This window comes from Lotus japonicus, chromosome 3 (genome assembly GCF_012489685.1).
Source record: "Lotus japonicus ecotype B-129 chromosome 3, LjGifu_v1.2".
NCBI lineage: Eukaryota > Viridiplantae > Streptophyta > Magnoliopsida > Fabales > Fabaceae > Lotus > Lotus japonicus.
This window is the reverse complement of record NC_080043.1, coordinates 78,098,416-78,114,702: the sequence shown is the minus strand read 5'-3', so window position 1 is coordinate 78,114,702 and position 16,287 is coordinate 78,098,416. Positions and strand designations below refer to the sequence as shown.

Genomic DNA, 16,287 nt, shown 5'->3' with positions numbered 1-16,287 from the left:
AGACACCAAAACAAATAAACTTTTCTCCTCTTTGATTAATTATTTTATAAAACTAGTTTCTACTTATATTTTTATTTTCCTTAGTCGGTATTCAAATTTTCATAAGCACTAACTAATGAGATGTGAAAAGATCTTCTAATAATTAAACCAATTTTTATATTTAGTCGGTATTCAAATTTTCATAAGCACTAACTAATGAGATGTGAAAAGATCTTCTAATAATTATACCGAATTTTATATTTCTAAAACTAAAATTTTAAAAAAATTAGAAATATTTCTACTTAAATTTTTATATTCTTATTCGGTGTTCAAATTTTCATAAATACCAACTATAATGAGCCTTTAACTTTCAAAAAAAAGAACTATAATGAGCCTTTAAAAAATAAAAAGTATAACGAGATATGAAAAGATCTTCTATAAACCAAATATTATACTTCCGAAACTGAAATTTGCAAGCATTTAATTTTATAATCATGGTCAAAGTATTTTTGACCAGTGAAATGAAATATTTCTTAACCATTTTTGAATATTTGATGTGTGAAATATCTACAAAATACAGGGAAAATTGCTTGGCTGTCCTCTTTTCCTATAAATAATTTTGTTTCTACTCAGATTGTCTTCATCTGCAGAGACTCAGAGTCTCTCAATTTCTGGGAACAAACTAGCTACTTTACGTTATAATTTTTCCTTTGAAGCAAAAAAATGCCTGAAGAAATGGTGAAAAGGTCACCTGCTCAAGAAAAATATGGCAGGATTCAATTTGCAATAAGGTTAGTGGCGGTGCTAGTGTTTCTGGGATGGATTCTACTATGGATAATGGCGCCCACAAACACTTACGCAAAAAAATGGAGTCCTCAAATTGTAAAAAAGACTATTTCTACATATTTTGGAATACAAGGTCTCTTTTTTATTCAATTATATGAGTTTCAGCTTTACTTAATTCATTTCTGCATTAATCCCGATAAAAAATTGTGTATATGAAACTGTACTTAATTAATTTTGTCATTTTCTTATTGCAGGTTCAAATATTCTGACTTTCACTTTCCCAATCTTGTTCATAGCTGTTTTGGGATGTGTCTACCTCCAAATAGCCACAAAAAGGTACCATTTTCCCCTTAATATGGTTAATGTTTCACTATAAGATTTAAAAAGATAATTTTTTTTATAATTGGCTTCTAATTTTTTTTTCAGCACCATCATCAGCAGCAGCAATGACCTCTCAACCATGTGGAAGAGTCCAGTGCTTGTAAAAGGCCCTCTTGGCATTGTTTCTAGCACAGAACTAGCATTCTTGCTCATGTTCATTGCATTATTAATTTGGTCTTTTACAACTTATATATACAATAGCTTTCCACAAATCACTCCGAAATCAGCAGCAGCATTTGGCATGAACGTGTAATTTTACTTTTTTCATCAAACATTTAAATCCAACCACAAATTTTTTTTTTTTTTTGTGAAATATGATGATATTGGATTTTGTTGTTTTGTGGTTTGTGGCAGATGGGAAGCGAGACTAGATTATGCAGCAGCGTGGTTGGGTAGGACTGGGACCGTATGCTTGGCATTCCTGTTTTTTCCGGTGGCGCGTGGCTCGACGGTCCTTCCACTGCTTGGCCTGACCTCGGAGAGTTGCATCAAGTACCATATTTGGCTTGGACACATAGTCATGACAATCTTCACTTCTCACGGCATTTGTTACATCATCCTTTGGGCAGCCACATCCCAAATTTCTCAGGTTAATCAAGTCGCTAGCTACTTAAAAACTGTGTTTTTGACTTTTTGTAAATAATTTAAAATAAGACTAGCAAAACATTCCTTTTTAAATCAAAATCTTTTGTCTCCATTTGGTTCTTCCTTCTTTAGAAACTAACGAAATTATGTAATGTCAATTAAAGAGACATGAATATGATACTTATTACCTTATATATAGTGGGTTTTGAAATTTGAAACCACATGACATAATTATAATTTCTTAATATTTATTATGAATGAATATTTTTTTTTGAAAGTTTTTTCTTTAACCTTTTTTAAAAAAAGAAAATACAATAAATTGTAGTTTGAAAGCACACTACGATAAATTGTATACCTAAAAAATATTACACTCCACCCCATTTTTTGCTAGGGAATATTTTTCAAAAATTTGTTATCAACTTAAGAAAAATGGAGTGAAGTGTAATATTTGAGTAAGTTTGGAGTTTAGTGTCATATAAGGAAACCTCAAGGTAGTGGAGTGTAATTTACTCTAATACAAATAAATTGTTTTAAGGAGTGTTGATTTCAATTTTGTTTCTTTCCATCCAAATTTCTCTCCATATCTAGTATCTAAGGTTTGAGCAGTTAATTTTATTTTAAGGATTTAAAAAATATTGGAACTCTGATAATGAGCTTAATTAACAATTAAGCGGAAGGATCATGAACTTTTTTAACCGTTGGATCTAAGTTGAATAGAGATGGAAAGGATCAAAATTGGACTTTTACTATACATAATTACAGAGGTATCCAAAAGACCAACAATTGACCCCCAAAAAGAACCACAATACTAATAATGGCATTCATGAAAGGAGGAGCATCAAAACTCAAAAGGATAAATGGACTAAATTAGTTGTGAAACAAATTTCGGATGAGACCTAAATCTCCTCTTATTCATGTTGCACTAGTTTATTTAGTTAGGCATAAAATTGTTTTGTTGTCAATTGTGATTTGTGAGTGACTTGTGAACATCGCTGCTTGCCTTTGGAATGCTTCATTCATCCAAGTATTCTCCATCTTTAGTCTGGTCAGTATAAAATAAGTCATATGATGTCATTTTTTAATGGAAAATGTTGGGTAGACACGAGCCAAAGATATGTGAAGTGTCTTCATAGCTACCTGCATATGATAACTGCTTTTTTTAGTATTGTATTTAGCTCATGGGCTATGGTTTTGTTTCACTGCAGATGCTGAAATGGAACAAAGTTGGGATATCAATAGTGGCAGGAGAGATAGCTTTGCTTGCTGGTTTATTCCTGTGGGTTACAACCATTCCCCGCATAAGGCGAAAAGTTTTTGAGCTCTTCTTCTACGCTCATTACATATACATCATCTTCATCATTTTCTTCGTCTTTCACGTTGGCATTACCTATTCGCCCTCCATGATGCTTCCTGGTTTCTACCTCTTCTTGGTTGATCGCTTCCTGAGGTTTCTACAATCAAGTCGCCAAGTTCGAGTGGTTTCTGCTCGTGTTTTGCCATGTGAAACTGTAGAACTCAACTTCTCTAAGGGCCATGGTAATTAACATGTCTATCTTAATTAGCACAGTATCTTGATAAGTGGCTAATCTTATTTTTCTGTGGTATGCTTTTGGCAGGGTTAACATATAATCCCACAAGTGTGATGTTCATAAATGTTCCAAGCATATCCAAGCTGCAGTGGCATCCATTTACAGTCACTTCTAATAGTAACTTGGAGCCAGAAAAGCTAAGTGTCGTCATTAAAAGTGAAGGAGCTTGGACCCAGAAGCTCTACCAACAGCTTTCAACTTCCACAATAGATCGCCTCGGTGTGTCTGTTGAAGGTCCTTATGGACCTGCTTCATTCAATTATCTAAGGTTAGAAGCAAAACACATACTTCAAAACTAAAAGTTCCTTGATTTCCACATACTAACTTGATTGTTTATATACCAGGCATGACACACTTGTGATGGTGAGTGGAGGAAGTGGCATAACACCTTTTATCTCCATCATTCGGGAGCTTATATATCAAAGCACTGCACTCAAATGTAAAACCCCAAAAGTTGTTCTCATTTGTGCATTCAAGAAGTCTTCATCTCTGTCAATGCTAGATTTGATCCTTCCAATTTCTGGCACCCCATCTGACGTTTCTAGTCTAGAAGTACAAATTGAGGTTTACATCACAAGAGATAAGGAGCTTCAATCAGAAACCCCAATTCACCCTCAAACCATATTGTTCAAGCCAAAGCCAACTGATGCACCTGTACATGCCATTTTAGGTCCAAACAGTTGGCTCTGGCTTGGTGCTATAATTTCATCCTCATTCATCATTTTCCTTATCATAATTGGGATCATTACTCGTTTCTACATTTTCCCTATCGATCATCATTTGGAACAAACATTCTCATATTCTTTGAGGGCGTTCCTTAACATGATAGCAATATGTGTGTCCATAGCCATTGTTTGCAGCACAGCTGTTCTTTGGAACAAGAAATACAATGCTGAAGAAACAAAGATTCAGAACTTGGTAGGGTCATCAACAACGTCATCAAACTCAATGATTAACAATGAAGATAGAGAGTTGGAAAGCCTTCCATACAATTCCCTTGTTCAAGCTACCAATGTGCATTATGGTGTAAGACCAGACCTAAAAAGTGAGTAACCTCCATTTTCTTTAATTATGGTTAAGAGAGTAGAGACCAATGAATTGAAATCACTCACGTTTCACCCCTTTTTACAGGACTGCTATTTGAACTCAAAGGGACAAGTGTGGGAGTTGTCGTTTCAGGACCCAAAAGTTTGAGGCATGATGTTGCAGCCATTTGCTCATCTGGTTCAGCTAAAAACCTCCATTTTGAGTCCATCAGTTTTAGCTGGTGAATTTTTACTCCTACTATTTTGAAGTGTGGAAATAAGTTAATGATCAATCCCTATAGCAGGACCTAGTAGTCTCAGCTAGCCTGGATGAACTTTGAACTTTTATGTTGCTTTGATTTAATTGGGCCTTAATGACTAGCAGATAATGAAGTTTACTTTGGTATCTTGATTTCATAAGTATCGATTATCTAAACACAAACAAAAATTGAGTACAAAATACAGAATGAGAAGTTTCTATACATGTAATAAGGCTCAAAAGTTTCGATGACAAGTTTCTATATAAGACATATCATGTAATTGGCAGCTCCAAGCTCTTCACTGTAAAGACCAACTAGAAATGATTTCCATAAACATCTTCAAGATCTTGCTTACTTACCAGACGACACCCACACCTCACTATTCTCAATGAATGACAGCAATAACATTTCAATACAAATTCAATTTCACTGAAGTCACCACCTTCATAAAATCTATCACCGCATTCATCAATTGACAAATAGAGAATATAAAGGTGAGGGTAATATGGCTGCATAGGAGGTAAGTTCCTGGAGCTGATAAATAGCTTACCTTCAGGTCCAAACAAGTAGCAATCGACTTCATGATGGCACACCTCAGGTGGATCAGCATAACTAACTAACAGGAAACACAATGCAAATCCCACCCATTCAGTTGGAGGGCAATTATGAGGTACTGGTATTTTTGCAAAGGAAACACATTTTTGAGGGGCAAACCATGAAGGAATTTCACTCCCTGAGATAAGCATGTCGAATCTTGCTTTGGGAAGACGTCGACCCTGTAAGACATAATTGTAATGTAGAATAAGGGGCAGGATGGGTGATTATGTCACACAAACACACATATTTAAGATGGTTGGGGAAGCCAGGGTACATACCTCCAGAAGGCTCTTTAGTTCTCTAGGTAAGCACCATTGTGTAGGTGATGCAAAGAGACAGCATGGCCTCCATGGATTGATATTGGAAGTTTCCAGTGAAGCACAATTACTTGCATCCAATTCTTGCATGCTTGGTTGAAGCTCTGGCAACTGTTGAAGCTTTTCGCACCAGTTTAGGCGAAGATATTTAAGCTTTGGTAATTTGGCAATGCTACTTGGAGGGGTAACGAAATTGTTGCCAGTGAGATCTAACATAATCAATGAAGATAAGTGACAAAAATCACCTGGCATTGATTCTTCAGAAAGATTGCAGTAACTTAAATTTATACTCGTCAAGGAGGGTAGAGACAATACAGAAGGTGGCAATCTAAATCCAATAGGATCTTGCTGCTGACTCCCAAACAGCCACTTAAAGGGGAGAAGAAACATATTCAACGACTTAGACACTGGCCCTTTGCACCCGGCAAATGATATTACTTTGAGTTTCTCCAAATAAAACACAGAAGAGGGTAGCTCTTCAATAGCAGTTCCGCTTGCACAAAGTTCCTCCAAATACTTGAGTTCCTTCAAACCCTCTGGCAAGCTACGGAGTTTGGAGCAGCCAGAAACATCAAGAATTAAGAGGGACTTCAAATTTGCAATGGTATCTGGAAGGCAAACAAGATTCTTGCAATTCTCTAAATCCAAAAGAGCAAGGCTAACTAGACACCCCAGTGATGAGGGTAGTTTTGTTATAGCAGTCCCGCCTAAAGAAAGCGCTGATAGATTATTCATGCTTTCCCCAAACTCTGGAAGATATTTAAATTCAGAGCAACCAGAAAGATTTATATCCTCCAAGGAACTCATCTCCATTTTACATGGAAGAGCTTTGAGCCTTTTGCAGTCTTTCAAATTCATTAGAATAAGTTTCTTGTGTCGTAGAAGGGATGGATGTATCTCATTTAAGCTCGTACAACCTTCAAGAACCAATGATTCAAGATTTGGAACCCCATCCAAGTCTGGGGATCGCTTTAGATTCTTGGAAAAACTCAACTTGATTGACTTCAGATTTTCGAGAACCTGATCAAAATTTTAAATGTGAAAGATATTATTAGCTTTGGGAGTTATTATGATAATGTCAAAAACATGATCCGGAAAGAGTCTGTGATATATGTGGTTTTTACCTTTGTCCCATGCCAAAGTTGTTCTATTTTGCTATGAGACAATTTGAGGTCAATAACTTCATCCAGTTCATTCGCAAGTGGGAGGGTTTTCAAAGGACATCCTCTCCAATCAAGAACCTTTAGTGCACTAGGAAGGCAATTGAGGCCAAGGGGAAGTTGCATGTCACATAACTTGAGTAATCTTAGCTCACTTATCTTGGAGAAGGCTTCAGTGCTCCATCGAGCTTCGTATGGTTGAACCAAGTTTAGAACTATGCCTTGAATTTTATCAGTTCCCTAGAAAACCAAAATTGTAAATAACGCAATCTTGCATAATGAGCTTAAACACAAACTTAAAAGGGGAAGAAAAACTATCACTCAGTTTGTATCTTAATTCTTAAATGCCACAATCATTCATGCAACTTCAAACATCCAATTGTCATGAAAAATTGGCACCTACCTTATTTTTTGTCAATACTTGATCAATGTCTTTCTGAGACCACAACCTACTACGTCTGCCAGGATCTTTTGGTGATTCTTGAAATACAATATTCCTGCCCATTTCTTGAAGCAAATCATGCATCCCCAACTTATTGTGCATGCTATCTACAGTTACCAAAGATCTTTCAATCAAAATGTCAATTCCAATTTGGGGATAATCCCCACAGTTTTTTAATATCTCAATCACTTCATCAATGTCCATCCCTTTGAAGAAACAGGCAATATCTAGAAACATATTTTTCTCCATAGACTGTAAGCTGTCATAACTTATTTTCAGCGTATCTTGGATTTTGGAGTGTGGAATACTTTTTATTTGTTCTAAAGCACTATGCCAAACCTCAATTGTTCTTCTATGAAGATGGGAACCCAATACCTCAAGTGCCAATGGAAGGCCTCTAGTATATTCAACCACTTCTTTGCACAAACTCGAGTACTCTTCTTCAGGTTCGTCTTGTTTAAAGGCTTTTAAAGAGAAGAGCTTAAGGGCTTCCTTTTGGACTAAGCCCCTAGCCTTGCAAATTTCATGCACTCCATGAGTCACTAGCAGGTGCTTATCTCTGGTTGTGATGATTACTCTGCTTCCTGGACCAAACCATTCTTGCTTTCCAGCTAAATTTTCCAATTGGCTTAATTCACTTACATCATCAAGAACAAGAAGAACCTTCTTGTTGCTTAAAGAGTTTGCAAATATCTTTTTCCCATCGTGAACATTGTAAAAATCACCGCTTCTGATATTAAGATGAGAAAGAAGCTCCCTTTGGATCTGAGCTAAGCCATTCGCCTTTGACACCTCTCTAATGTTTGCAAGAAAGCAACTAACCTTGAACTCCTCTTTGATCGCCTCATAGACCAATCTAGCAATAGTCGTCTTACCTATGCCTCCCATGCCCCATATGCCCATGAAGCGAACATCACTTAACCCCATCCCTAAGAGTGAATGTACTTCCTTTATCCGTGAATCAATCCCAACAAGGTTATCTGTGCAAGATGGCAATTTAGGAATCAATTTCTTCTGTACATCTTCAACAATTGTTTCAACCAGTGCTGCCTCGTGCCTGTACAGAGAGAGGGGGGAATTTAGCCCCACAAGAACCATAAGTAAATTTAGCAACAAATAGAGAAAACAAGTTATCATTTTATATTCTAGAAATCCAAGGTTAAGCAAGAAGCATAGACCATGCCCACTATAATTTTTTTCAATGAAATACACAAAACCATGCTTTGCTACATGAGCAGCAGAATAAACAAATGGATCACAACTTGGTCTTTTATCTATATATTTTATATGATAATGGCATATCATTTAGTATAGAACAAACTGAATGACGAAACAACTTAAACTTACCGATCCTTGGAGTCCCAACCAGAATAGCTAGCAACTTCTCTTAAGGCCTCTCTCCATTTTTCCACTTTCCCTCCCTCTTCTCTGAATTTCTCTTCATGATCTTTGAAAGCTTTAGCAAAGCTTCCTCTCTGATGCCTCACATCAGACGGATCCACACCATAGAACACCGGAAAAACCGCTTGACCAAAAGTCTTCCGGCACTCAACAATTTTCTGGAGCTCATCTAAGCACCATGTTGAGGAAGCATAGTTTGGTGAGAGAATGACCACTGCAAACATTGACTCTTCAATGGCTTTCATGAGTTCCAACGAGATCAGTCCTCCCCTCTCAAGACCATGATCATCCCTGAAAGTTTTGATCCCCTTCCTTTCCAAGGAAGCAAAGAGATGGTCTGTGAAACCCTTGCGAGTGTCATCACCCCTGAAACTCAAGAAAACATGGTTGGAGCTGGAGCATCGTGCCGTTCGAATGGACGCAGAGGAAGAAGAAGAAGAAGCTCCATCTATGGTAGATGCCATTAAATTACCCCTTCAATGATGCTAGGTCCAGTGAAATGCAAGTTTGGTATAACTATGAAGCAGATACAAATAAAGGAAGTAGTTGACTATACAAGTGTGAACAAGGTGTTCAAGTCTTCACAGGAAAGTGTGTGGAAATTTGGTTTCTTTCATTTTTCAAATAGCACTTGTGTAAAGTTGCATAATCTATTAGGAACCGGTTATAGAATATTGAGGGTGATTTGAAAACAGGGGAAGAATAAGGAAGAGGGTTATACTTCCCCGGTGTGAGCAAAACTTTGGTAGATAGTTGAAGGCAGAGGTTGGGGCTGCGGCGGCGGCATCATCAACATGCAGGGTTGGTGGTGGCCGGTGGGAGAGAATGGAGGAAGAGGTTCCTGGAAAAGATGAAAAGGGGAGGAGAGGTGGCTGTTAGTGTCGGTTGTATTTTGATTACCTGTTTAACAGGTAACTTTCAACTTTGAATCAGATTCGTTGATTTTTACTTTCCTACTATAACCCAAAAAAATAAGATTCGTTGATTTTTTTAATAGAAATCCAACGGCTGAGAAATGGTTGTGTAACTTTGCACAAGTTTGTCACCAGCTTGGGTTAGCCGGAAAAATCACCCCTTTTGACATTTCAAAATTTGGAAGCGTACGTCACCTCCCTCGACGGCTTCGATAAACTCGAGTTTTAGAGTGTAGTCTAGAGTTTTATCTTCGTGGGTGACAGAAAGTCATAGTCAGTGGGCTATTGCCTTCGACGCCTCTCTAACTGCAAAGTGTGATAGATTTGGCTTTTGAGATTATTCACATGTAAAATCTTTGTAACTCATTCAAGCATAGTCATTCATCCAAAGAATATTCTTAAAATTTTATATCAAACAGTTATTACAATTGGTTCTTTAAATTTTAGGAAATAAAGTTTTTTTCTCTCGTTGGATTCGAGTTTCCAAAAAAAATGAAAGAAATGCATAAAAAGTATGTCTTAAAACAACGTAGTCCAACTAACTCAAACTAGCCCACCAGGAGTTGGAAGAAAGTAAACCTAAAAAATCATAACCCCACTCTGCCCACCGCGAGTCGGTGCTTTAGGTGGGCTGACCCACTTTTATTTAGAAAAATAATATAAATTGGCAAAAACCTAGAAAGTAAGCTTAATGGCGTTTGGTGAGCTGTTGTTGGGTTATGTGATCTAACTCACTTTTGCCAATTTAGAAAGTTAGTTGAATGGAGTTAGTAACTTTGTACTAGTTTGTAGTAACTATGTGGGGATTCAGTGCAAAGTGATTGTAGTTAACAATGAAGATTAAATGACTTAGATTTTAAACTCATATCACAATTTCATTATTGCAATTAAATTTAGACCATTTGATCTTCATTTGCAACAATTCTGATTCACTGATTACGATGATTGTATCGAATTTATCTACAGTAAATTAAATTCATATCGATCAGCGATCGCAGTTAGTTAGTCATATCAGTTGTCATATCTTCTAAGGTGCATTTGAAGCAAAGTCATGAATCGTGTAAAATTAAATCAATACAATTGATTTATTATTGATATTAAGTGATTGTTTGTTTTTTTTAGAAAGTATGAAAATGAAAAATAAGACATGTTGAAGTACTTTTTATTGAAGTAGCAAAACATGTTCAAATATGTGTTATTTTTCCATTTCATACTCTCAATATCCTATTTACAAATCGAGAACTAAATCACGTTACCCTAATTTTTTCTTCTGATTTCATAATTCCCTGTAAGGTTTAAAAAATGAATGGATGTGAAACATAAGCATGTCCGCGTCAAAAATCACATTGAAAAGCAAGATGACAGAAAAGGAATAAAAGGAAGACATATATTAGAGAGAGTTAAGAAGGAGACAATCGATGTATATCATGAGGACCAAGAAAGAACTCAGCTTGAGAAGATCCAAATGAAGAGTCAAAGATATGCAATTGCTTACTTTTTAGAGAAGAAAGATATAATTCATGAGCATATGTGGGTGAGCATGCTCGACGGAGAAACCCTGAATTACCATATATTATTCAAGCATTTGGGTCCCTTGAATGACATTATGAACATTAGCCCGTCTAAATAATTCACACATGAGATAAGGGGAAAATCCCCCTCTCAAATCACCATTTTATCTTGAAAGCCTCTCATCTAGCTCCACATAGTAATTTTTTAGTACTCAAGGTAGTATTAGTTAATCAAAGATCCAGTAAATTTTCAAAATATGACACTCATCCCCAATCACTTGCCCTGCCACTGTAACTTCATCGGCGGCCACTTTCTGCAATCACTCTCCGGTGCCATAGAGCAACATATTGTTGTTGCTCACCATGCCGATGGAGAAGAGGGTTTGGCGGGGAAGGGATCAATAAGAAAAAGGATATGATTTTTATGTTTTTAACACTCAACCACTAAAACACCTTCTTTCAGACCGCCATGGACGAGTCGTCTCTACTATCGATACATCATCTCATGGCCTCACCTCTCTTTGGAACTCACCTCTCCGAAAGGAGGCTCGACCTTCACCTCCTCTCCATCATCTTTCATCTCGATATTTCTTAATTATTTCTTCTCAATCTTGTTGGGTTTATATTGTGGGAAGAATGGTGGGCTAGGGTATGGAGGTCGGAGTGGGTTTCTATCTAGTCATTGGAGAAGAAGAAGAACGGAAAATGAAGGTACTGTTGAGTTTAATTAAATTGCTATGTGGGATGTTACTAGGAGAAAACTTGATGATATGTCGAACTGTTACATAAACTTCAGTTAGTTGTGCCATTTTTTTGTAAGGGAGGTTGACAACACGAACAAAACCGTACTACTTTGCACTAAAGGAACACAATTGAAATATATGGACTAAAGCTAAATGACTCCTATTTTGCAGAGAGTAAAAACTTATTTAAGCATATTTTTTTAATTAAATAAATTATTTGTAAACAATCTTATTCATAAAAAAAAATTAATGTTTATATATACAAAAATTACACTTCCCGATAAATTTGATTTTTAGTTATTCTTATGTAGTATTTGAGGGGATTATACTCACTTTATTGAATCTGTTTATACAATTAATAATTTTATCTAATAAAACTTTTGCTTTAAAAAAAGTGTGGGATATATATATGGGCGTATCAAGTGAGAGCAATTTTTATTATGAGAGATAAGAGTATTAAATCGTGACCATACAATTATAAATGGATGGTTGAGATATTGTCATTTAATGATCATGTGACTTTTTTTAAAAGTTATGTGACTTTATGTTTTAATCTTGACAGTTCATGTTAGATTTAATGGTCACGATTTGATGCTTTCATCTCTCATAATAAACATTGCTCTCACTTGATACGCCATATATATATATATATATATATATATATATATATATATATATATAAAAGCTCTCCAATCAGCTTTTCTACTAAGTTACTTTCACTTTCTATTTATAAAAAATAATATAAGTAGGGAGAAATAGAACAATTTGTTTATAAAAGCGCTTTTTAAAAAAATGGTACATCAGAGATAACACTTCTAAACTATCAAATTTGACGTTAATAACATGTTGGAGAGACCAGCAGAAGCTCACTTATAGTTAGAAGCTTCAAGAGATTGCTCAAGAGGATTGCTCACCAATTGAGATACCAACTTATAATTACAAACTACTTTCCCTTTCTCTATATTAAGATCGTTATTCAAAATGTGTTTGGCCATCTTTTATTTAAAAATGACTTTTAAGCTATAAAACAAGATCAAAACACAACCTAAAATTGTGACGGGTTTTTACCACGATAACTTACATATGCATGTTCATGTATCTCTACTAGTTAAGACTAATAATTATTGGGCAAACGTCTTAGCATGGTGTACGATTGCTCTGACGACGTTGTCCACTTCAAAATCGTTGATCAGATATCAGCTAGAAGGTATTCTTAACTCTAGCAAAGGGTGGTTCTAGCTTTTGCTGGATTTTGGGTGGTTCTTGGCGGGCTTTGAGGAGCTCTATGGGCTTTTTACTGGCTTTTATGGGCTTTTATGTTCGCTTTTGGATTTCTGTAGGTGAGCTTGTATAAGTTTAAGGGTTTATTGCGTTTTTCTGATTGCGTTCTTTGGGACTTCTTTCAATTTTTTCTACCTTTTTTATTCCTTTGAAAATTATATATCCTAACTATTTTCTCAATATTACAAATTTTGCTTACGAAAAAAATGATAGATTATTAATAGTTAGATAGAAAATACAAAAATGTTTGGTAGACCACTTTACAGAGGTAACCACATCGGACACCTACATTTGTGGCGGTTATAAGCCGTCACAAAACAAATTTTTTTTTACCCACGTTTTCAACTTTGTGATGGTTTCAAACCGTCACAAAAATAGGTGTCCAAACACGTACCATGATTTATGTATCACCCGCTGTATTTGATATTCTTCAATTAGGTAATATCTACCCGTCTCCTCTACACCCAAAGTGCTTCCATAAAATGATTGGTACTGACACTTGGGCCATTGGTGTCTTGTTTTGGCCAGGCACATCCAAAAAGTGGCATCCCAATCAAACCTCAAAGCTTAGGAAGGTACTAGATCTACATGCTCTTTTCTTTGAATTATGGTGCAGTGTGCACCCCTCTCACCCACTTCCATTTTTATCAGGGTGATGGTCTCCTAACCCAGCCATGATGCTGTGCTGGCTGGCCAGGGTTCGCATCACCGACGGTCCATATTTTCTGTATGTCTCTTCTCCTCCCCCACTGACCAAACCCTCATGGATGGACCTCTTGATTCCTTTTGTCCCCTCCACCATGCTTGTGTCCCACATGGCTGAGTCACTAGGGTCCAGGACCCGATTCCTCTTTTCTTTTGTGGTGCTTAGGTTAATTAATCCCACTTTTATCTGTATCTGATCCTTTTCACATTGCAATGCCACTATCTCAGAGGACATTTCACAAACACTTGGTAGGCCAAGTTTCACTGTCAAAACCACATCTGCATGGAAATTCTGTCCCCCTTAATTTCTTTGATTCTTTATTCAAAGAACCCACAACATGTTAGCGTCTGTGATTTGATTTGATATACCCCTCACTTCTTGTTAAGGTGAAGCAATGTTCCGTTTTTGTTATCACCATTTAAAGTTAATGGGACTGTATTACAATTTAGTAGTGAATAATGAATAATGAAATGACCAGTGAGAAGATATTGCCCTTTGTCGGACGTAATTAAAAGTTGGCTTAATAGCTCTTTAAATCCCCCACTTATCATGATTTTACACTTTTGGTCCCTTTAGAAAAAAATTAGTAAAATTAGTCTCTCATATTTACACAATTTTTCCGTTTTAGTCCCAAATAGGGATATTTTTACAAAAATTAAGCAATGTGGAGGACCAAAAGTGCTAATTTTTTTTATTGGAGACTAAAAGTGCAAAATCGTGATAAGTGAGAGACCAAAAGAGCTATTAAGCCTTAAAAGTTCTATGGTAGAAAAAAATTTGTGAGCTTTTTCTATATGGAATGATCAATAAATGTGATTATTTTGAAATGGGAAGGATCTGTGCTTTTTACAAGTTGTATACAACATTTATAAAACTTACATTGAGAAACCAACAAAGTCCGACATGTTTGGTAGATAGATGAGTTCCTTACTTTAATATTCAGTCCATAATTCAATTCAAAGGCATTACATATAGAAAATGATTTATTAGACGAAACTTACTCATCTAATGTGATATTTGAGTTTCGACTGATGGACTCACCCATTTGAGAAATTGTAGTTAATTATCATTCCTAAAAACTTATATGGGGTCTAACTGACATAACATTGAACCAAAACTTTATTGGTAAAAAATTGTGATAAGAGCAAGCACAATCATTAGCAAATTTAATTTGAAAGAAACGCAAATTGTTATAAGAGTTTAGCAAGAGGGTATGGAAGATAACATACTTATAAAGAAGATGGGCGGAGATACCCACCATGATATCTAAGCTCGACATATGTACTCACCCGCTTGGAAAATTGTAGTTAGTTGTCATTCCTAAAAAATTTATATGGGGTTTAGCTTACTTATGACTGAACAAAAACTTTATTGGTAAAAAATTGTGATAAGAGCAAACACAATTATTAGCAGATTTAATTTGAAAGAAACACAAATTATAATAAGAGTAGAGCAAGAGGGTGTGGAAGATAACATATTTTTAAAGAAGATGGATGGGAATACCCGCCATGTTTTTTTTTGTGTGATTAATTTCGGGACTTAAAGCGCCCAACAAACCTATAAATTAACGCTAACTTTCACGCCTATAAATGAGTCGTATCAAATTGATGTAGTATTACTTGAAGTCAATACTAAGTTAGCCAATAAATGTAGAGTCAGTCTGATACTATGTTGATGGTAATTTTTACGTTAGTCTAAATCGGGGCTAGTTATTTTGAAGTTGATACTAAATGGCATTGATCATACTGACCCCAAAATCAAGTAAGTTTTTTTTTATCTTGTCAATTGAGCCGATGCTAATTTTGACTCTAGAATGACAATGTGAAATTAGTAGTTGATGTAACGAAATCCAGGAGAGGCTATAGGCTATAGCAAATTACCATTTTAAATTAAATCATGTTGGTCTAAATAAAAATACATTCTCTTTTAGGTAACTATATATGAACATGAGGCTTATCTTTGGGAAGATGCATTAAATGTGTAGAGCTTTGATACGAATTGTTTATGTTCTGCATAATAATCCTCGTGTCCTTTGAATAAAGACAATATGGATCTATAAAATGGATACTAATTAAATAGCAGCCAGATAATAATGACCATAATTATTAGGAATCCACTGCTTCTTCACTCATTCCCTCTTAAAAGCACGTGGCATTTTTCCAATTGTATTATACCCTAATTTTGGGGGAAAGGTAGAGTAAACCATACACAATCTTTTCTTTTCTTTTTTTAAATTATCTCCCACCAACCTGAGCTCTCTTTCTTGAGTTAAGTTTTAATTAAAAATTGGATCACACTTAAGACATCATTCCTGATGATTTCATATAACCACCATAAGTGGCAACTAAATTTGATTTTTAAGGTTCAATTTTTTTTTTTTTTTAACTGCACTCCATTGTACAGTGAACATAATTTTGATATGGAAGATTTTTTATATACACTGATTCACTGAATAGGTCAATTTAGCTGTATCACCGATGGTGAGTTGGTGACAAGCATTAACGCTAAGTTTACGCAAAAGTATTTTTTTCCCCCTTATATGGATTAAAATTTGTGCCAGCCGGATTGGGTTCAATTATAAAGGATTGTAGTTTATCTTTTTAATGTACT

General features: G+C 35.7%; 2 protein-coding genes across 2 annotated transcripts; one reads left to right on the top strand and one right to left on the bottom strand.

Annotated features, from left to right (window-relative positions):
• Window positions 1-615: 615 nt before the first annotated feature.
• On the top strand, window positions 616-4,751 carry LOC130746143 (ferric reduction oxidase 2-like). The gene is made up of 8 exons (XM_057598686.1): window positions 616-898; window positions 1,020-1,101; window positions 1,192-1,395; window positions 1,501-1,735; window positions 2,937-3,267; window positions 3,348-3,588; window positions 3,665-4,365; window positions 4,452-4,751. The coding sequence occupies exons 1-8, from the start codon at window positions 703-705 to the stop codon at window positions 4,589-4,591; spliced, it is 2,130 nt and encodes a 709-aa protein (XP_057454669.1). The 5' UTR covers window positions 616-702; the 3' UTR covers window positions 4,592-4,751.
• A 6-nt stretch (window positions 4,752-4,757) lies between these two features.
• On the bottom strand, window positions 4,758-9,435 carry LOC130746142 (TMV resistance protein N-like). Its single transcript, XM_057598685.1, has 5 exons — window positions 8,469-9,435; window positions 7,083-8,178; window positions 6,644-6,919; window positions 5,481-6,539; window positions 4,758-5,381 (listed from the first exon to the last, which is right to left on the bottom strand). Exons 1-5 carry the CDS (start codon window positions 8,984-8,986, stop codon window positions 4,920-4,922), a joined length of 3,411 nt encoding a protein of 1,136 aa, XP_057454668.1. The 5' UTR covers window positions 8,987-9,435; the 3' UTR covers window positions 4,758-4,919.
• Window positions 9,436-16,287: the final 6,852 nt, after the last annotated feature.